The sequence below is a fragment of the Lepisma saccharinum genome, chromosome 8 (assembly GCF_977018435.1).
Source record: "Lepisma saccharinum chromosome 8, izLepSacc3.1, whole genome shotgun sequence".
In the NCBI taxonomy this organism is placed as follows: domain Eukaryota; kingdom Metazoa; phylum Arthropoda; class Insecta; order Zygentoma; family Lepismatidae; genus Lepisma; species Lepisma saccharinum.
In genome coordinates, this window is record NC_139236.1 from 58,106,879 (window position 1) to 58,129,029 (window position 22,151).

Below are 22,151 nucleotides of genomic sequence, written 5' to 3' on the forward strand. Positions count from 1 at the left end.
CCGAGGTGAAGCGCTTTCCTTTGAGATGCTTTTTCAGGGGACCAAACACATGGAAGTCACAGGGGGATAAGTCCAGACTGTAGGGCGGATGGTCTAGCTGCTCCCACTTGAACCTGGCCAGTTCCGCGTGTGTGACCCTGGAGACGTGTGGACGTGCGTTATCATGGAGCAGAACCACACCCTCCGTGAGCAGCCCCGGTCGTTTGTTCTTGATGGACCTGCGTAGACTGCGGAGTGTCTCACAGTACACATCAGAGTTAATGGTTCGTCTGTGTTCAAGGAATTCGACAAGTAGCGGACCTTGCACATCGAAAAACATGGTAAGCAGCACCTTGCCTGCTGACTCTCACAGCCTCCACAAAAACGGGCACTCCATTTCCTCACTGATTTGCCAGACACACAGTCTTCCCCGTAAACGTTCACCATCCGGCGATGAATATCGGCCGGTTTAACACCTTCCGCTGTCAGAAAATGGATAACGCCTCACTGCTCCTCAACAGTCGAATTTGCCAATGTTAACGCCATCCTGTCCGAACACGCACTGCCACGTCACTTGGACGGCGCTCTGTATCGGAGCCTCTGCTCTCTCCTGCGCATGCGCGTTCCCCTGCATGCTCCGATGCCGCGTGGCGACTCCAGTAGCACCCCTACATATCACGCTACGTTCTCTCATCGCGGCATCGGTATTATATAAACGATTCCGTTGTTACGACGTTTCGTACCTTTTCATTTGATCAACCCTTGTATATATGTCTGAAATTTCTTGAAAATCTGAATTTTGTACCAGAAATGCAGAACAATCAATTGAGTGGGCAATAGGACGTAGGGATTTTCACAGTGCTTGGAAATTTAGAAAAATTCCTGACATATTTGGAAATTGTGAATTTTTCGCATCCCGAACATCAGTATTTTAAACATTTTCCCGTACAGATTCTATTCTGACCAAAAATAGTTTGGTCCTGCACATCCCTACCAAGAACCCATCTTGGAAGTCCCCTGGTGACTATCTCTCTCAACAAATGTGCATTTCTCAGTAGGTAAAGGTGAAAGGTAAAGTTCCCCTTGCATATAGCACCATGCCATGAAGGCACATTTAGGGGATGTGGGATAGGGCACCACATATTCTTGATCTCTGTCACTTTGGAGGTGATGTGATCAGCACAATGCTCTGGCTGCCTTTACCCCCCAGGGTTGCCTCCAGGTACCCATTGATTTAAGGCAGGGGGACCCCCAAACAGCTTTATGCAGGACAAGGCTGAAAAAGTTCCGACCTTAGATCATCCACCCTGGGAATCAAACCCGGATCTACAACATGGTAGTCAGATGCACTACCAACTAGACAAGTAGGAGTGATATAAATTTAATAAGTATATACAGGGTATACACAAATGAATGGTGCCGTTATAAATGTCAATAAACATTTTATTTTTCAACTTACGTGGTTGCAGCAAACACTGTTAGAGGCGGAAACTGTCCCAGTTTTTGATATGCGAGTTAAAATTACAATCCTTCAATGTGGGCTCCTCTGGTCACACGACACACATCAACATGGTAATCAAACTCGTTCCAGACACAGTGTAACATGTCCACTGTAATGTCCTGCACTGCATGCATTATTCGATCACGAAGTTGCTGGATGGAAGTTGGCATTGGTTGTGCATAAACCCTGTCTTTAATAAACCCCCATAGAAAGAAATCGCATGGAGTAAGATCCGAGGAACGAGGGGGGCGAAGGAAAAATGTGATTTTTTGTGGAAAATCCTTACTTGATAGAGAAAAATGGAGGCCATATTTGGAATCAGCATATTAAAAAGATTGTAATTTTAACTTGCATATCAAAAACTGGGACAGTTTCCGCCTCTAACAGTGTTTGCTGCAACCACGTAAGTTGAAAAATAAAATTTTTATTAACATTTATAACCACACCATTCATTTGTGTATACCCTGTATATGAAAGTGGGTACATATTAGTGAACTAGAGGAAACATAAGTTAGCATATGCAGATTTGAATTCATTGTAGTATCCACTAATTGCACTCTTCTACTACTATTGTGCAGAGTAAGACATGGTTGCATACATTGTCATTGTGCTTTAGAATAAGTATATTTCAAAACACACCACAAGGGCTACTAAATTATGCATCAAATCATTATACAAACTCATCTTCTTGATGAATAGAAAGAGATGGAAAAGCAACATAAAATAACTAGAATACAATAAGTGCAAATTTCAATTTATAGTCTTAGTACGAGCAATTAAGAGGTGGGGAATAGAAGGAGAAAAAACACCAAATATGCTGACCAAGGCAGTCGATATTTCAGTAAAAAGTCTTACTTTTTGGGCAAATTCTGTGTGTCTTTTTTGTTAATCTTTTCTGATGAACATTTCAACTGCAGTTTTTTTTAGCACCACTCAAGATTATATTGAACATCACGTGTTTTCAAACGCACCTGCCAAAATAGACTTTGTGACAACTTTTTGTTATTATTTTTGCCATGTTTCTTGTATTATCTGTAGACTCGAGATTTAAGAAATGATTAGGTAAAACATTGTGTTTATTTATTTATTATGGATTACTGATACAGATTATCACTTGCTTTGTCTTCATTGCTTCTAGTTACACTACTTGCACATTTCTAACTTGATTTTTTAAATGTAAAGTGTACACCTAATAATATTGAAATAGTATTTCACCAAAGTTCGGCCTAAATTTGATACAAATGTTAATTTTCAAATATAGTTCACACACTTAATAAAAAGGACCATTACTTTTTCTAAAATCCATCCAATGTGAGTCGAGGATATTGGCAGAGCTGTAATTGATGAGACTGTGTAATCCATTAATTTGAAACAAGAATTCAATTTCTCATCCAAATATTTTAAACCACAACCAAAAGCATTTTGGATTCCAACTGGCATGCCACCAATAGGAAATCTTGATGTAATAATTTCCCAAATAACTGAAACAATAGAATCATTATTAGGTACATAACAATGACATGAAATGAAATAACTCTGCATTTACTTTACTCTTCTTAACAGCAAGATAGGAAAGAATCACACATACAAAATGTAAACAACCACATGGAAAGCATAAACTATGCTTGCAACTCTTCCTCCAACACTTTCAGGCACAAAAAAAAAAAAAAAAACATTTCTTCCATGCTTTCCAGTCAGCTGCTTAGCTCCAATGGATAGACGACACACTGCCACTAAACTGGTGCCACTGCACCAGCCAAGGTCATACTTGGAAACTGAGGGAAAGGCTATTATATTTCCCTGTTTCCCTGATTACAAACAACTTTGCTAGAAATTATGATAATGCTAAGTAGGGGCAGGTTAGGGAAAGGATTAAAAATAATCAGAGCAAAACTTACAAATGTGGCCTGAATTAAATTAAATCCAATTTAAATTCAATCAGTCTAGTTCTTAATTTTTGCATTGAACAATTCCAATTGAAAGCAAGTCTTTTCATTTCTCCTCCTCTTTATACACTCAATTAAGTAAATTATCAATTTAAAGCCATTTTATATGTTGTTCCCATTTATCATCCAGAATAATGTCAATTGCTGCTGATGTAACATTTATTTTTATTGGCTATGCATCACCTTGGATACCTTAGCTATGAATTGTGAGTAAATTTTGAAAATGTGTAACCTTTGCACAAATCCAACATGAATTTTTATCTGATATTGAGAAATGTAGATTAACAAATTTACACCAAACCCTTGTTGATTTTGCATTTATGCATGCTATGATTGAATATCTTTAAGCTTCTGCAGCACAACTGCTTCATGGGACGTCAGTCATACACCTCACAACACAAGTGAATTGAGACTAAGGTATATTTTGAAAGATGATTTCCCAAGGTCAGTATCAGGATGGAACAATTTCCCAAACCCTGGAAATCACTCCCTACATCCATAGTTTCAATCATACTTCTCCGAGAAGCCAGTTTTTCTTAAATTTTAATCATGTTTTCTTAAAGCGAGGCATGGAGGCCTAGTTGGTAAGGTGTTTGACTGCCACACAGAAGACCCTGGCTCGATTCCTGGGGTGGATGATCTAAGTTTGGAATTTTTCCAGCTATATCCTTACATAAAGTAGCTATGGGGTTCACCCAGCCTCAAATAAACTGTTACCTTGGGGTTAAAGGTGGCTGGAGCATGTTACTGATAACATCACCACCAAAATTTGCCAACATCGAGAATGTGTGGGGCCTTACCTCCACATCCCCCAATAAGTGCCTTCAAGGTATGGTGGAATGTGAACCTACTGTACCTTTTTGCTTGATCTGATGGCCAAAATGTAAAGCATTAGTGATGGGAAAAGTCGTTACTTTTGTGAATTCGATTCCTTTCATTCCGCTCACCTAAGGGAATCAATTCCTCCAACTCTTTCCACTGGAAGACTCCGGCCGTCTCGTTCCAGTTCCACCATGATTTCGTTCACTTGTTCCTTTGCGGAATCTTGATTCCTGGAATCATTTTCTCTCATTCCAAAGAACGAGGCACATGTTTCGTTCCTCCTTGCCAGGAGAGGAGGTGGGAGGGAAATTGAAAATAATGCAGGATGGAGTTTTGTGCTGACGATGACCTAGTAATATATGTGTGTGTTAATTACACGTGGCTATAAGGTGGGCCCATTCAATGTTGTTTTGCACCATTTTGCACTTCCGGGCTGCACTGCTCAACTCGCTAATGTGAAATTTTACTTTACTTTGAAAGAAGAAAATTATCATCATGCATTTTATTCCCATTTATTATTGATATTAGCTATAACAAATAGTAGTCGCACTAAAGGCAGTGGAAATAAAGCTAAGAAAAATATGCCATGTGGTAAAACAAAATCTCTCAAAGAGGCTGATTGCATGTAATTGATTCGTCGACGTAAATATATCAATACCCGGTTTTTAAAAATATACGTTTCTTTTATGTCGACAACAAGAATGGTTCATAACTGATATTTTCTTTTTACCTTGTATCTATTCTTAATAAAGGTTGTGTAATGAGAGGGAGAAAAATGAAAAATGTAACCGTCGAATGTAATTAATAAATTAAATTGTCATGGATGCCAAATGATTACTGCGCTCTTCTATCATTGCAAATGTATTTTTATTAACTTCAAATACATAGTTACGTCCCTTTCTTTATAGAATTCGATGTTCTTTTGATTCAGATTCAGATTTCGGCGAACATTTTATTTTACGAAGCGCAGGTGTATTTCAAACACACCCACACCCTCGCCTCTCTCCAGGCTGTTTGGTCGGAACGGAATCTCTTACGATTCATTGTGACTCCAAATTCTCGTTCTGATTCCAAAAACTCGTACCAAGGCTCACTAACTGGTCCTTCAAATGAACAACCACCCTATTGGTGAGCTTGGAGCGAGTTGAAAACTGTAGTAACGCCCTCTATTATCATTGTTGATATCTTCTTTGTTGGTTCCTTCTGACCTCAATAGCAGGTAAAGGAGGGAGAGGAGTTTAGCTGTGATGGTCCCAGCAGGAAACTTTCCCAGAAACGGGAAATTTTGGAGCCAAGGAAGGGAAAAGGGCGAAACATATAAAATGTGCAAGAAACGGTGGAATTAGACATCATGCATTAAATAATACTTACCTTTTCCTTTTGGTGATGTATAAACACCTGAAATGTATTTTCTTTCAGTTCAAACTCAGTTGATCGTGATTGAGTTAAAATGTGTAACAACATTCAAGTAAAAATATTAATTAACAAAAACGACTCAAATAAAGCAGATTTTGTCTAACATGAAGAAAATAAATTAACTACATACTCAGTGATTTATCCACCTCTAAATAACACTGCTATATTTTTTTTTTTTTCGCAACGGAGCCCCTTTAAAGTTATTCACAATTATCTAATTTGGTAGCCGACCCTCGTGGTGGAGGAGTTAGCACATCATGCTATGATGCCAGGGGTCCCAGGTTCGAATCCATGGATGTTTATGAGTGTCCATTCATCAATCATCACTTATCTCCATCTTCGCAAACTAGCCAAAAGTGGCACAAAAAGCAAAGTAAAATAAAGCAAATCAATCAATCAGTCTAATTTGGTGCTGCATTTGCCTTTACATCACTTTCACCCTGCTAGATTAGAAGTTCTGGATAAATCCTGAAAGTAAGGATAATTTATTTTCAATTTTATTGTATTATTTATTAGTTGTGGAAGGCCAGGAATTTTAAAGTCGAAAGGGGAATTTTTTGTTACACGGGAGCGAAACTTTTCTCTGAGCCAGGACAGAATTTTGCAGAATTCACATTGTCCTTGCTGTTTAAATCAGACCACTGCACTTCGGAATGGGCAAAATGCAACTTTCCTCCTCCCCCTCACTCTTCCGTCTCCTTGGAGTGCCTTTTTAATGCTGAGGCAGATGACTGGAAAGTAAGGGAACAAAAGGACAAGAGAAGCCGCTTGTAGAAGTTTCTTGCATGTGTTTACAACGGCGCAGGCCCAGTAGCTCCGCACACAACCAGAATTGATTCCAGCTGACTTCCAGAATCAGAACGATTTGTTCCCTTGGTGGTTTCGTTCCTTTGGAACGATTCGTTCTGGAATAACCCATCACTATAGAGCATATCTGAAAAAGGGAATGTTGGGTGCAGCAAGTGGAATTGAGGTATTAAGCAAATAATTTACTAATGTAATTTATAAGTACTTACAGTATATCCTGGTCCAGCACATGCTCACCCATGCGCCCTATTGGCTTACAGTATGCATCTCTGACGTTTACATAATTCCAAACACCACTGCAGGGATAGGCCATCATACACTTTGCATTCACTATGGAAATCTGATAGTAATTCCAGGCTTTCAAGTGACTGCATCGACCTGAATGGAACATTTTTTACACATGAATGTAAAAATCTTGTATTTCTATTATGTAAAGTTTTCCAGAACTTCCTGGTGTACTTTGCAAAATTGAAAATCAGAGAATTTTTGCAAGGGGAAGTGCTACCACTTGGTTGAAAATCTAATAGTGTGTTGCTATATTATAAATGATTCATCCGATTTCTAAACACTGCATTTTCAAAAGTATTACACATACAGTAATGATTGTCAGATTGGTACCAGCCACAGTTGCTCCTTAGTGCACAACCTCCACATATTTCTGGACTTACATAAATAATTATTAAACTTATTTTGTAACGAATAGTAGTTACATAAGTTTATGTAACCATAAAGCAAATTATTTTCTGAGTATTTTCTGTTCATTGCCTATGTATGGGATGGAAATCTCTGTTTCTGCGATACTTGGCTGCTGACACTTCAATAATGCATTGGAGACCTCCCTATCCTTTTACATGCATTTTGGGTGGTATACTTGCCTCTCCCCTATCCCAGTGTATGGATGCCAGGGGGTTGCAAGTTGCCTGCAACCTCCTCCAGAGTTGCCAAACCCAGAACATTGGAACTTTCCATGCATGTGAAAGTGAACACATTCTTGCCTTCTGGACTGTATGCTCACAGAAAAATGTATTGTTTATCTGTGGTACAGTCTTAGAAAAAAATACCTGGGCCACGGGACGTAGAATTTCGTAACGTCTTAAAGCCTGTTGTTTATGCAACCCAAATAACAAAATATTCGCTTAAGTTTGCCTGGTGATTCTGAGTTCTCGGGAAGGATTGAGCTTTGATAGCATGAGTCACATGACTCGTGCCCCAGCCACAACAAACAGCTGGGTGCTACGATGCCTCCAGAAGAAAATTTCAGGAACTGGTTTCTTGACAAGACCTACTCGTAAAGAAATACTATTCTTTCAAGTGATATTAGAGTCATTGTCAAGAGGTTCGCTGAAATGATGGTTCTCATCACAGACCACATGCCACACGTTAATTGTTTAAGTCCAGTTCATGCACTGGACCTACAGATTAAAATGGGATCCGAACCAAATGCCTCTCTATTTGATATTGAATTCGGAAGCCTTTCATTACATGGCGAAGACGTTACCACTACGACATCAGAGAGGCAATGGAACCCCTTGAGAAAGAGATAAGCGAAAATTGCTACGTGACAAACCATATTTGCCCGTAAATTTTAAAAATAAGACAATATTTTGTACTGACAGTTTCGAACCGTGGGAGAGGCATATTTTTTTTTGTACCATCGTCCATTTCATGAGTTTATAATTCTTCCTCACCGACACGAGTAATGCGAGTGGTAGAAGAAAAGCGAAGTAAAATAACTGAAACAGAAATAAAAGGAAAAAGCAAAATAAATTTTATTCATAATATTCTGCAGTCACTTGAGTTGTATTCACGGGATGCTATCTTTAAAGAAAGCCGTGGTCTCTTCCTTGTCTTTTTTGCTTTCTTTGTGCTCTTGCTTCCCCCGTCACGATTGGTCTAAAACTAATTAATGCGATGTTAATTAAACAATCCAAACAACGAAACAATGCACAATCAACTGCACAAAACAACATTCCAAATGTTTTCGAATCGGAAAACAATTGAGATGCTGTAAAATGACTTAAGATGCAGTAATAAAGTGGGAATTCGGTACCGTATAGAATTAAATCGGTAGAGATGTTCGATTTGATTGGATGTTTGTTATTTAGATTTGCTATTCTTTCACTTTTGGCAAATAGCGACGATGAAGATGAGTGATGCTATGATGAAATTGATGAAGGGACACTTACCAAGGACACCCACGCCCAAGTCGAGATTCTAACCAGGGACCCATGACATCGTAGCGTGCTGTGCTAACCACTCCTCCATGGAGTGGACATTATAGCATATTTTGTGTGCTCAATTGGGATCAATCAATGGAATGAATAGGCATATTATATGATTAATAAATTCATATCATAATACCACGTCATATTATTCGGCACGAAGTAACATCAGAGACATTCAATCTTGCATTTTTGCCTTTCAACTAATTCTTTGAATTCAGGTTAATCACAACAATAAGATAAATTATGAAGCAAATGATAGTGAATGTGAGATATTATTACGAATTACCTGACAGAAACAACATTAAGCAGGCTCGGTGGTCAAGCTCATTAAGTGATTGACATTCGATATCGTCGCCAAAGTTCCCGGGTTTGAGTACCGTCCTTGTGGGGGGTGTTTGACTATTTCGTCGTCAATTTCATGTAATGGTCACTCGTCCTTATCGTCGCGATCATCGAACAGGGAATAAAAATTATAAAAATAAATACGATGGAAGAGTACTTATTTCATCTCTCACGAAATCTCCTACAAAACCGGAATATATAAAATACATGTATATTCATTCACATACATTTTCGATTTCTATATTTAACTAATCGAGACCGAGAATGGGAGAGCAATTTTCAATTCGACAAACCGAGAGACGGAGAAACTGTCAAGTCTCGTTTCTTCTTGGCACCTCCGTAATCGAGTTGTTCTGTTTGTCATTGGCTTTGTATTGGCAATTATTGCCAGTATTCTTCACCTGCAGGTAAACCATAACGATGAATTATGATGAAATGAAGCAGATAAAAGGGCAAGAACAAGAAAGTCATGCCTGTTCGGGACTCCAACCCAGAACCTTATGTAACGAGATTTGAAATTCTGGAGAAGGCGTCCGTGTTTCGCTTGGTTTTCTCTTTCCTCTACTTCTCTTATATTATCATACATGTATAATAAAAATGGATCTGATACGATATGTTGTGATTCATAATTGTGCTGGTTAGATGCTACAGATGTGAACTCCAAACTGCAATATATTATTCCCTTGTGTTTCGTATGTGGTTGAACATGAAATTTTCTTACACTGTGACAATTTCTTTCTTAGTTTTGGTTTGGTGCACAGATATGCTAATCTGGACTCGACCTTCAGTTTAAAGTGGGATACTAACCACTATGTGCATCCACCGTGTATCAAACCCGGGATCCACTGATTACAAGGCGACGACGTTATCACTACGCCATCGAGGAGGCCCCATGACAAAATGTTATTCATTCGATCTCTACCATAATTTATTTCAGCATTTACATTTTCGATTTCTTCTTCTTTTTTCCTTTTGTTAACTACTCTTATACAACTCTTTTTGCGTCTTGAATTTCTTCTTGTTTCAGGAAAAAATAATACATGCAGGCTGTATAAAAATCCCCCGTTCAAATAGATAAAACGTTCACTCTCGAGAACTAATTTACATGTTTATCACTAAAGTAACCATTAGGAAGGAAACTATTGAAATGGTAACTGATATAACTGCAGATGAAACAATACTTACAGCCACTAACGAAATATCTATTCTTGTGTAGCCTCACAGACAACAAGTATATGGTGAGTCATTCACTCTTGCTGACTACGGGCGAAGGTCACTGAACTAAAGGGTGGTGGCAAGCAAGCAGGCTTCTGCTCTACCAAAGACGAGGTCACGTGTTCCAGTTATCAATGGCGTACGAAATAAGGAGGAACACAGCTATCTGCCGTATGTTTTGGTCCCGTCATTGCACGTAGAACACTTTATCGTCGTGGCCTTGAAGTTCCCTCAGGGCACTCCTACGTAAAGGCTTCTCAGCTAGAAGGATATCTTCCCCATTGAGTGGAGGAAAAGTGGGTGCGTATAGAGGTCCTTCAACTTTCGTATTCTTTTTCATTTCAGAACCCGTGCTGTATCGTCGACTTAATCCAATCTATCCGATGTAGGTTTTAGGTTCTGTTTCTGTTCGGTTATTTCACGTTGTCTTCCTGCTTATGTTATTCGCGACGAAGGTTCTGGATTCGATAATCTGGACAATAACGGGATTGTGTTAGTTGCTTGATTTGGTGTCTTAAGTCCACTTTATGTCCTGTTAGGCTAATCGTGAATGGACCTATAATTTAAAGGGGGATCCAAACCACTATGTTCCTCCACCGAGTATCGAACCCGAGATCCCTTAATTACAATATCCCACGATCCCACTGTGCCATCGGGGATTGTGTTCGAAACGAATGAATCAAATTTGAGTGATATGATATGCAACCATTGGAAGACTATTGAAAGAAAGCCAGTTTTTCTACTGCAGACAGGAAACCATAAACATGGAAGAGAAGCTTATATTCTATGAAACCTGACGCTATGTGCTCGAATACTGGCTAAATATAATCCATAGAGGCATAGCAACGTTAAACAACCTCTTATATGATACATATAGGTTTAAAAAGGTCAAAATACAAAGATTGTGTGCGCCTCACTGATGGCGTAGTGGTAAGGCCTTGTAATCAAGGGGTCTGGGGTACGATACCAGGTGATTGCACATAGTGGTTCGGATCCCACTTTAAACTGTATGCACTTCAGATTAGTCTATCTGTGCCGGTGACTCAGTCGGTAACGTGTCTGACTACCATGCTATAGGTCCCGGGTTCGATTCCCGGCCGGTTCAAGCCCGGGAACTTTTCTAACGTTGGAAGCAGCCCCAGCGCCCACCCAGCGTCGAATGACATGGGTACCTGGGGGAAACCCTGGTGGTAAAGGCGGTCAGGGGCGTGATGCTGATCACATCACCCCCACTCACGAACGAATCAAGAAAGTGTGGGGCGGCGTGATGCTGATCACATCACCCCCACTCACGAACGAATCAAGAAAGTGTGGGGCGTTACCCCCACACCCCCTATACGCCTTCATGGCGTAGCACCAAGCACAGGTGAGAACTTTACCTTTTTTTTTTTTTTGCATACAGTGGACTTACAACAAAATTTCAACTTGCGATAAAGATTATGATAAGGTATTAAAGAATTGGGTCTAACACATTTTTTTATTGTTTACCAATGACATTATTAACTAATATTCTTAATTTCAGTTTCAAGATGAAATCGGCTACGAAATAAAAGGAGTGGGTTCATATTTCTGTTACGAAATTCCACTTTTGTAGTAGACCTGTGCCACACTAAGTTGTGACAATAAACAAATCTGAGACACTTTCAAAGTATTAAATTTCTATCTACGTATTTGGGAAAAATCTTTCAATATAATACTTTTTTGGACGCGTCAAATCATAGTATTTAATTCCTGTTTTAGCAGCTTTAAGAAACCTGATTTTTTGGGGGGGTTACAAATGCCCTTTCTGCTCCCGTCAAGTTACGCCTATCACAAACAGGAATTCAAAGTAAAAGACTGTCCCGACTAAATCGGGAGACACGTCTGATAGATTTACAATTGGGAAAATCATAATTAAGCGTGTAGTTGAAAACAACCTATTTTCATATATTGCATGCAGCTCTACTTTTTCTGCAATGTGGATCAAGAACTGGGGACGTGGAGAAGCACAACACTCCACGTAACCAATAGTCACATGACCCTCTTTGCTTTCCTGTCATGTTGACCTTCGCGTGGAACACATTTCTCGGTGTTAAGACAGGCAAAATCACCCGATCATCGAAGGGTGCAATATGTGTTGCCTACCCTCCTGCATTACTTGCTCCTATTAAAGCCTTATGGGGAAGAACTTTTTTCCATGACTGTACACTTGCATTTAACTATTTATGTAACATAAGATAGTCAAATATCTGTAGGCTCTATAGTGGAGTTGGCACTGTTGAGCACTGCAAAGTCAGAGGTCCTAGCTTGAAACCCTGATCAAGGCATGGTGGTTTGTCCGATTCATCGTCATCATCAAGATAAGATCATGAGGTAAAAAAGGGATGTAAAATAAACACAGAAGTGGATAGAAATAGCTAGATAAACAATTGGCTACTTTTGATGTCAAGAAACAAAAAAGTTATTATAAGATTCCCCCCCCCCCCTTTTATAACCTTAGACTGCTCAGGCATTTAAAATTCAGAACTTCAAAATTTTGTCAAATATTCAGGAGCAAAGAAGAATGAATATGTGCCATTTTTGCAACTGAAATTGGGCCTAAGATACTTCTCCTCCTTGTTAAAAGTATTATGAACAAAATTAACAGTCAGTAAGCTGAGCTGTACTCTAACAAAATAAGTCAGGTGTCCAACTTTGCTGTGCTGCTTCTACTCCATTTTTGTATATGTAAATCTAAAGTATAACCATCAATTGTAAATTGTTTGTACTACTTATATAACTTGACAATAGTGATTCAAACACACTGAATGGAATTCAATTCTTGGAGTCATTTTTGACAGCAAACTCACTTTCAGTCACCATATAGATCACATAACTTCTCAAGTCATGAAAACCCTTGAATTAATTTACAGATTTACAGATATCACATACGTGTCTGCCCTCGAAAACCTACACCAGGTGCATGCATTGCACCTATTCTTGAAAATGGTTCCTGTATTTGGTCAATGGTTTGTGATAGCAATATAAAGAGAACAGACAAAGTAGTAATTTTTTTTTCCTCAGAATAATCAAACATATATGTGTAGCCCTTACAAACTTTCTCAAACATGAAATTCTATCCACCCTGCAAATTCACAATCTCTTTCTTTGCCGTCAAGTTTCAGATTTGACATTTCTTTACAGAATTGTGAATGGGCGACTTTTCACTAATGAACTCTTACCACTTCTTCATATCTAGATCCCACGTAGCAACAGCAAATGCAACAACTTATTTTACATTAAAGCTTCAAGGCTTCCCTAGAGCAAAGATCACTTATGTATTGGCTACAAACCATGTGCAATTCATTAAATGATCCTCCAGGCTTTCAGAACAGCATGCATTAAGCAAGACTAATTAATATTTGTTTACCCTAGATGTTATTGTTTTTATTGTTGTTGTATATGTGTGTTTATGTTCGTCTGCATGCTTCTCATTTGTTAGTTTCATTTTCTTTGTTATCCTGATATAAAATATATTTTCTCTGTATTCAGGATTTTTCAAATAAATATATTTGTTTGAAGCATGTTCATTTTCACAAAAAAGAAAGTAGGCATACGACAATTATACACTAATGGGAGCTTTGACAGAAGAAATTACTTCAAGCATAATAAGTGAAATCGTTTTGATTCAGTAAAATAATATTCTATGGTATAGAATCTTGCTACCTGAATATCTGGTAACCACAGGGGATTCCAAGGGACATTTGGACTGCCACGTTCCTAAATCCACAAAGAAGTCCACATCTCCAGCTCGCCCTCCCATGCCCAGCTTAAGGCTGTTGGTGTGGAAGATATCCACAAATCCTGCATCTGAGGGATCAAGTCTGCGACTGTAGTCAGCATATTCGAAATCTTCCTTAACTGGATCTAAGCCTAAGGATGGAATGATACAATAATATCAATAATAGTATTCCAGTTGAACCCAGATTATTTCTTCATGATGGATCTGGCCCTTTATGTAAAATATAAGAAATAATTCTAATGCTTTGTTGTTTTGAACCATTAAGATTAAATTACTGTAATGCAGGAGAATGTGAAATTGAGATTTCACTGTTGTAGTAGTAGTCTTTTTATAAGTTACAGCAGAAAGTCATTTTTGTAAGTTAAACTTCAGGAGATATATGATTATAAAAGTATATTTATAACTTGCATATGGAACTGGTTTAATATAAGAGTCAACTCCAAAAGTTCTGAAATTGACAGGTATAAGGAAGCCAATTCTCATTCAACGAGTTGTTAGATGACTTGTCCTGTGCAGGAGTGAGCAATATGATCATGTTGTTCAATATTGAGATGGATTCTTGCTATTCAGTGAAAAAGTGTCAACTTTGTATCATGGGGTGAGTTTCTTTGGTCATGGACACACATGATTTATCATTCCAAATTCCCATTGGTTTCGTTTTTGAATGGAAACATTCAACTCTCGGTTTCTTCCAGGGTCAGTCACTCACCTAAAATTTCCCCCTTCAAGTTGTACGCGTACCACAGTTTGAGAACCACTGCAGTAGAGGATAGCAAAACAAGTATAGGAAAAGAGAATGGAGTACATAATGGAAGATTTGATTTTGATTTCGAATTTAAAATTTTGGGTGCATCAGCACTAAGGCTATTTTGCCCATCACACTATACGGCGTCCAGCCCCTTACCATAACTAAAATAGCATAACAGTAATGCCGTGTTGTAACTGAAATCTTAAAATTTTCTGACCGGTTAAAAGCTGAGGCTGCAAGGAGGCACTCAGCACATATAGCAACAAAGCACAGGACAACACATAAAATTATACTGGCCATAGTGCCAATCGCCGCAGCCTCGTTCGTCTGCAAAATGCAGTCCAGTGTGTACTATGTGGAAGTGAGGTTGACTTTTGGACACCTTAGCAGAAGGTTGCCCCTTACACCCCTACATAATGGAAGGAAGTGGGAGATTGGTGAAATATAAGTAAAGAGGAAAGACAGAGAGAAGAGAGAGAGAGAGAGTACATGCATGTGAAACTTTAATAATGTCCACACATATATACCTACTCACAATTTTTTCGGTATCTGCCTCTTGCCTACCCTGTAATTATTTTCTCGCTCTGTTCCTAGTGGAAATCTTGCTACAGAAGCTAGAATGCTTGTGGAATTAACTGACGATTATTACTTGAGCCTTCTTTCACAATAGCATCTGGTTGAAATTAATGCAATGTCACAAATCACCCTTATTGGAACGGAGTTGCTATATATCACCATTTCAGGAACTTTCTGAATATACTTTGTGTGTGTGCATGTGTGAATGAAATAACTATAGAATTCTTACCTGTGATTCGTGGAATGTAGCCTACAGTAACTGCATTGGCGACATAACCTGCCAAATGTGCTCCTATGCAGTGACCAATCAGATGTATGCCCTTTAGATCAGCGCCCACTTGTTGCACCAAGAAATCTATCAGTTTTGCTATAGGCTCTGCTACTTCCGGCAGAGCGAGTACTGCCATGTGATAATTGAGGTCGATTGCTTTTTGGTAATCGAGAACAATCACATTATAGCCGGAAGTAGTGCCAGAGTTGAAATATGCTGCAAGAGAGAAGAAATGCATTCATATTTGTAAACACAAACACACAGTGTTAACAAGGATTACCTATTACAGGATGGGACACTGAGCATATTCTCTATTGGCTTGTGAGAACACTTTTCATTGGCCTTATAAACCACAGACTATACATACCCAGTACAAGCAGAACCATCTGGCGGTGGAAGACAGCGTACTCGAACAGTGAGGAACTATCGATTAATATGCATATCGATGTTTCAGCTCGATACTTGGAAAGCAAATCAACTTTTTTCATTGGAATATAATAAATATAAAAAAAGGAATAATTAAAATTGTTGCATCTTGTCTTGGAATGTGCAAAAGAAATACCTCGAAAATATTCTAATTTATTATATATTTACTAAATATGTATGATATTGGGTCATTTTTTTTGTTTCCGTAAAATTCAAGACAAGAAACGCTTCAATTCTAACACTAAAAATCTTAATTAATACTTTATTATTGTAATTGATTCTGGATTTGTTATTTACATTGGAGTATATTCATTGCAATCCATGTGATATGCAATGAGATTAACAATAATAGGACCTTAACATATCTTTACAACAGTTTTATTTTATTAAAAGTTTCAAGTGCTTGAATATGTACGACGTAACGCAGTACTACATAAAATGTAATACAAATGTACTTTATAATGCACATCGCTTGAATTTATACGATTGTTTTATGAGTTAGCCTCTGATCATGGACTAATGGCAACCTTGACAGGGCAGATCTCATTAATTGATTAATTGTCCATCACTTTAGGGCTGTTAGTTTTTGTCCAAGCGGTTAGATGGTGCTAGGCACTTCCATCTCCAACGGAAATGTCGTATAGCAACTTCGATATCCTCCACGTTCGCCTTGGCTTATGGGAGTTTCTTGTCTTCCTATATATTATCCTTGGTGTTACAAACTAAACAAGTACAACAGAAATTCCATCGTAAAATGAAGATTCAACCAGGACTCAAACCTGGCATACCATGCCAATGCTCTACCAACTGAGTTACCAAGCCAGCCCTGATTTTGCCTGATTTTTCACTCTTGCTGTTTTAACCTGTGTGGAAGTGTCTCTGTCAATCCTACTGCAACAGGGTCTGTTGCCTTAGAAACACTGATGACTGCTGCCAAAGAGTAAGATTAGTGTGTATGATGGGAGAAACTAGGTACCTACATCAACATTAATGTACCCCGTTGTGGTAACACTGACCAAGACAATTCCACACAGGTTAAAATAGAAAGAGTGAACAATCAGGCACAACCAGGGCTGGTTCAGTAGCTCAGTTGGTAGAGCAATGACAGAGTATGCCACAGACCTGGGTTCAAGTCCTGGGTGAGTCTGCATTTTTCACTGAAATTTCTCCGTATGTGTGCCAAATAGAAAGATAATCCAGTACAGCACACAAACCCATATCCCTATCAGCTGGGTAAGAGCAGGACATAAAGCAAACTTTTTCATATGAATAAGAGATACCTGGAAACTGTCTGAAGCATGGCATAATAAAACAGTTGTGTTCCCAAGATTTCCATAGGGGAGGGTATATGACCATAAGGGGAGGGGGTAGATTATTCCTTTGTTACTAAACCCCGTACCAGCTAACTGTAGACCAGGCGAACGAGAACAAGTCTCTGCGCAAGACAGCTCCACCAGTGAGAGGAATGGGATTGCATAATGCGTGACTGGAGTTACCCACTTTCCTTCTGGCAGTGTTGCCAACTTTTGAAAATGATAATACTGTATGCACATGGCAAATGGGCTGTATTTTTGTCTCCAGGACTGTACGCCTGGTTATGGAAATATTAGGGATAAAACTGTAAGTGCAAATTTTGACAAGCCGTGCATTTAGTGTACGGACTAAGATCTGGACTGTATGTCCATACAGGCCATGAAATTTCTGTACATGTACGGTTGGCAATGCTGCACTTTCACCACTTGATTTCCCTCCTCTTCCTCTGCCTACTCTACAGTTAGCTGGAACAGGGTATAGTCAGTCATGTATTTTTTTTTTTATTTGACATGCTTGTGGGGTGGGGTGTTATGATCTTTGCCAACTTTCCTCTAGGAATGCGATCACTAGAGAACACAGATTTTGCCCTGTGGACATATTGATATGCTCTCAGTACAGAAGTTAGTTTCAGAGTATATAATTCATTATACGTATGCATAAATTCTATTGTGTGATTAGACTGTTAGTGACAGAGGAACAGCTAATAATATACCAAGTGTGACATTGTGTTTTTCTATCATCCTGAAGTTTTCCCTTGAGTGAATTAAAAGCTTGCAGAAAGGTGAAAACTATTGAGAATAAATTTGAGAAATGCTTAGATTACAGGTGCCATTGCAGAGTGATTAGCACAGTTTTCTATGACTGGGATTGCTAACTTTAAAGAATGAAATTATGTAAGATTTCTTTACAGCCTTCAAACCCCTGTAGATTAAAATGTTCTGGAAGACTAATGGCCTGAATATCAGCTGTTATTTTTTTTGTGGTCTTGCTACTGTGAGTACATACTATGAACTAAATCTATATAATGAAGCATACAGTGGCACAGAAACAAAGAGGGGGGAGTGTACAGGGCCACATTGTACCCCCCCCCAAATTATTGAAGGGGGATACAGTTCCTCCCTAAATTGTAGTTCCAAGTTGTACCCACCTAAAATAATTTGAAAGACTAAAGATTCAGCTGTAAAAAGAACCTGTTTTCTAATAGCTCCACAGAAAGTTTATATTGTTTACACACATTATCTTCATTTTTAAAAAAATCGATCCACTAAATCTGTTCTTGTGTATTGTGGTAGTTATTTCACTTTGCCTGTGCTCTTGGAAATCATTTTGAGGAGATGAAAATTATTTAAAAGGGAGTGTGACAGATGGAATAACATAAAGTTTATTTTCAGGAATTCATACTGCAGGTTAATGCCCCTTATTGTAAAGGAGGAGGGGGGTGAACTTTTCTAAAGTAGTAGTCTACTGATTGATAAGATATAAATCTGGTTCAGAAGAGTATATGACTGACCTTCTTTCCTTTCAAATTTTTCAAATAGAGTTCTTCCTAGACTAAATGCTTCCACAATTCTCACAAAATAAATTGTGAAATTTTTTACTACCCATGAAATTATATAAATTATAACTTCAAATTCCGTCACTATAAGCAGAATTTATATTTTTCCCATTGGGTCATTACACATCAAATCAATGCAAAAAACTAAGATTTTGACACCCACCAACTGCGATTTTGATGAAATTTGGTATACACCCTTCCTTTATGGTTGAAAGAAACCCCCTAATTTTTTTTTACTCTATCTCAAACGGTTTTCTTTTTACAGCTCTTTGAAATGTCATCAAATCAATGTTGTCTGTCACTCTTGAGACCCTCGTAACAAGATACCCTTGCTTACATTTTATTTCTTTTCTCCTTAATTAATCATCAGATCTCTTTGAAATTTTACACAAAGTTCAATGAAATAATGAGGATTTCAGAAAAAATACATCAGCATTCAAAAAATTTTACAAATGCCTATAAAAAGACTAATAATGGATTTGTAGCCTAATTTTTGTGGTGGGAAAACTAGGTTACGAAAATCTTGAATTTTCATCATGTGGGTATGATGGGACCAAAAACTTTTGATGTTGAAAATCATTGCAAAGACATGCTCTTTCTCTACAAAAAATAAAATTTTTGGTTTTTTAATTCCTTCTTACGTTTTTTGGAAATAGCATAAAATTTCAGGGTCAATCCGTACCAAATGGTCCAGCACTGGTCACTCGACCATTTTCAAAATTTTTCATATATTTGTCGTTGTAACCCCTGTACAAGAGTAGTTCAAAACAGGCATTATTTTTCTGGAACTAGACTTCGTTTGAAAATGGTGGCCATTTTTGTTTCATGACTTGCAACATTTTTGGCCTATGCAGACAGTTGCGATAATTATGATAACTAAGAAAAATTAAAGAAATCTTGGGTAAGAAACATTGTTTTCAGTACATTTCAGGCTAAATTTTATGTTCCGTATCTTTTTTCACCACATCTAATGCAAAATACTGAAATTTAGGGTCAAACTGACTGATATTCAATTTTCAAGGGAACTCAATGTATAGAATATTTTTTCATTAGGTAAGCAATGAAATATCAGAGCTATATATTTTTTTAGAGGAAACATGTACACCCAAAGTTTCAGCAGAAAATATTTGACACACAGCTGTACACATTTTCTTTGATAATAGCTACTAACCAGCTTACTATGCCATTCGTATGTTGCAATTAATTAATATGTACAATAATTGTAATTGCATGATAGTTCATTAAAAGTAAATAATTATAATTGTAACTAATAACGTAAATTTGTCTGTTTTTGTGAAACTTCCCCCTGTTGTAACTTTGTTATCATGTAATATCAATCTCGAAAATTTTTACAGGTACCTCTTTATGCTGTAAATATCAAATTTTATTAGGTTCCCAACCAAATATTGGTTTGATTTCAGTTTTAAGTCAACGTTATGCACGGAAGGCTAATCGAGACTGGCCCTACAGTTTATTAAAGTGGGATCCGAAACAGTAAGTGCCTCCACTAGGTATTGAACCCGGGACCCCTTGATTATAAAACGTCGACGTAACCACTATGCCATCAGGAAGACCTTTCCAACTAGACATATATTTGGGGCCCAAATTTGAGAAAAATGAGCATTTTCAAAGAGCTTTAACTCAATGTGGAAACCAGTAACAGAGCTCTAATATTTTCTGCTGAAACTTTGGGTGTACATGTTTCCTCTAAAAAAAATTATAGCTCTGATATGTCATTGCTTACCTAATAAAAAAATATATCCTATACATTGATTTCCCTTCAAAATTAAATATCAGTCAGTTTTGACCCTAAATTTCAACCATTTGCATTAGATGTTGTGAAAAAAAATACGGAACATAAAATGTAGCCTGAAATGTACTGAAAACAATGTTTCTTACCCAAGATTTCTTTAATTTTTCTTAGTTATCATAATTATCGCAACTGTCTGCATAGGTCAAAAATGTTGCAAGTCATGAAACAAAAATGGCCACCATTTTCAAACAAAGACTAGTAATAGAAAAATAATGCCTGTTTTGAACTACCCTTGTACAGGGGTTACAACGACAAACAAATGAAAAATTTTAAAAATGGTAGAGCGACTAGTGCTGGACCATTTGGTACGGATTGACCCTGAAATTTTATGCTATTTCCAAAAAACGTAAGAAGGAATTAAAAAACCAAAAATTTTATTTTTTGTAGAGAAAGAGCATGTCTTTGCAATGATTTTCAACATCAAAAGTTTTTGGTCCCATCATACCCACATGATGAAAATTCAGATTTTCGTAACCTAGCTTTCCCATCACAAAAATTAGGCTACAAATCCATTATTAGTCTTTTTATAGGCATTTGTAAAATTTTTTGAGTCCTGATGTATTTTTTTCTGAAATCCTCATTATTTCATTGAACTTTGTGTAAAATTTCAAAGAGATCTGATGATTGGTTAAGGAGAAAAGAAATAAAATGTAAGCAAGGGTATCTTGTGTCGAGGGTCTCAAGAGTGACAGACAACACTGATTTGATGACATTTCAAAGTGCTGTAAAAAGAAAATTGTTTGAGATAGAGTGAAAAAAAAACTAGGGGGTTTCTTTCAACCATAAAGGAAGGGTGTATACCAAATTTCATTGAAATCGGAGTTGTGGGTGTCATGACCTCGTTGAAATGATGTGGAATGACCCCATTTTAATGCATGTAAATGCATTGACAATTGTCATAATTTTATCAAGACAAATTATTTACAAATTTTTCTATTTCTGTTTAAACTGTAGATGTAGTCCCGATTAGTCTATCTGAGCATAAAGTTATTAAACTAGAATAAGTTTTTAACAAACTTCTGAGTAGAGACTGAGACAAGAACAAGCACTATAATGACGAGAATAACTTTTACATTTTGGATTTTCTTTGTAGATGTGAAAATTTTCAGTTAATGATGCCCCACATGCTTTCACTTACCTTAAAATTCACCTTTTCACATAAACAACATTGACCCTCATTAGAAGGCTATGAAGGCCGAAGAAAATGTGAGTTTCTTAAAATTTCGGAGAGGTTATAGTCCCCTCCCTGTGTATGTAAGTGCACCCCCACGCATATATATGAGCATATATGTTGAATTTTGTAGCCTCCCAAATGAAGAACATTCCTGCGCCATTGAAGCATGATGGATGATATTCAGCAAACAACTTTCCCCACAATCCATTGTGCGAAATGAAATGATTCTCGTTGCATATTTCTGGCAAGCAGGTCAGATCT

General features: G+C 37.7%; 1 protein-coding gene across 1 annotated transcript in view; it reads right to left on the minus strand.

The window, feature by feature from the left end:
• Positions 1–2,617: 2,617 nt before the first annotated feature.
• Positions 2,618–22,151, minus strand: part of LOC145991800 (inactive pancreatic lipase-related protein 1-like) — a 41,130-nt gene continuing 21,596 nt past the window's right edge. Inside the window, exons 6-9 of the mRNA XM_083127850.1 lie at positions 15,567–15,824; positions 13,938–14,144; positions 6,681–6,849; positions 2,618–2,961 (exon numbers count right to left, since the gene is read on the minus strand). Coding sequence (XP_082983976.1) covers positions 2,868–2,961; positions 6,681–6,849; positions 13,938–14,144; positions 15,567–15,824 — 728 coding nt within the window. The 3' untranslated portion in view covers positions 2,618–2,867. The remainder of the gene's footprint in view (positions 2,962–6,680; positions 6,850–13,937; positions 14,145–15,566; positions 15,825–22,151) is intronic.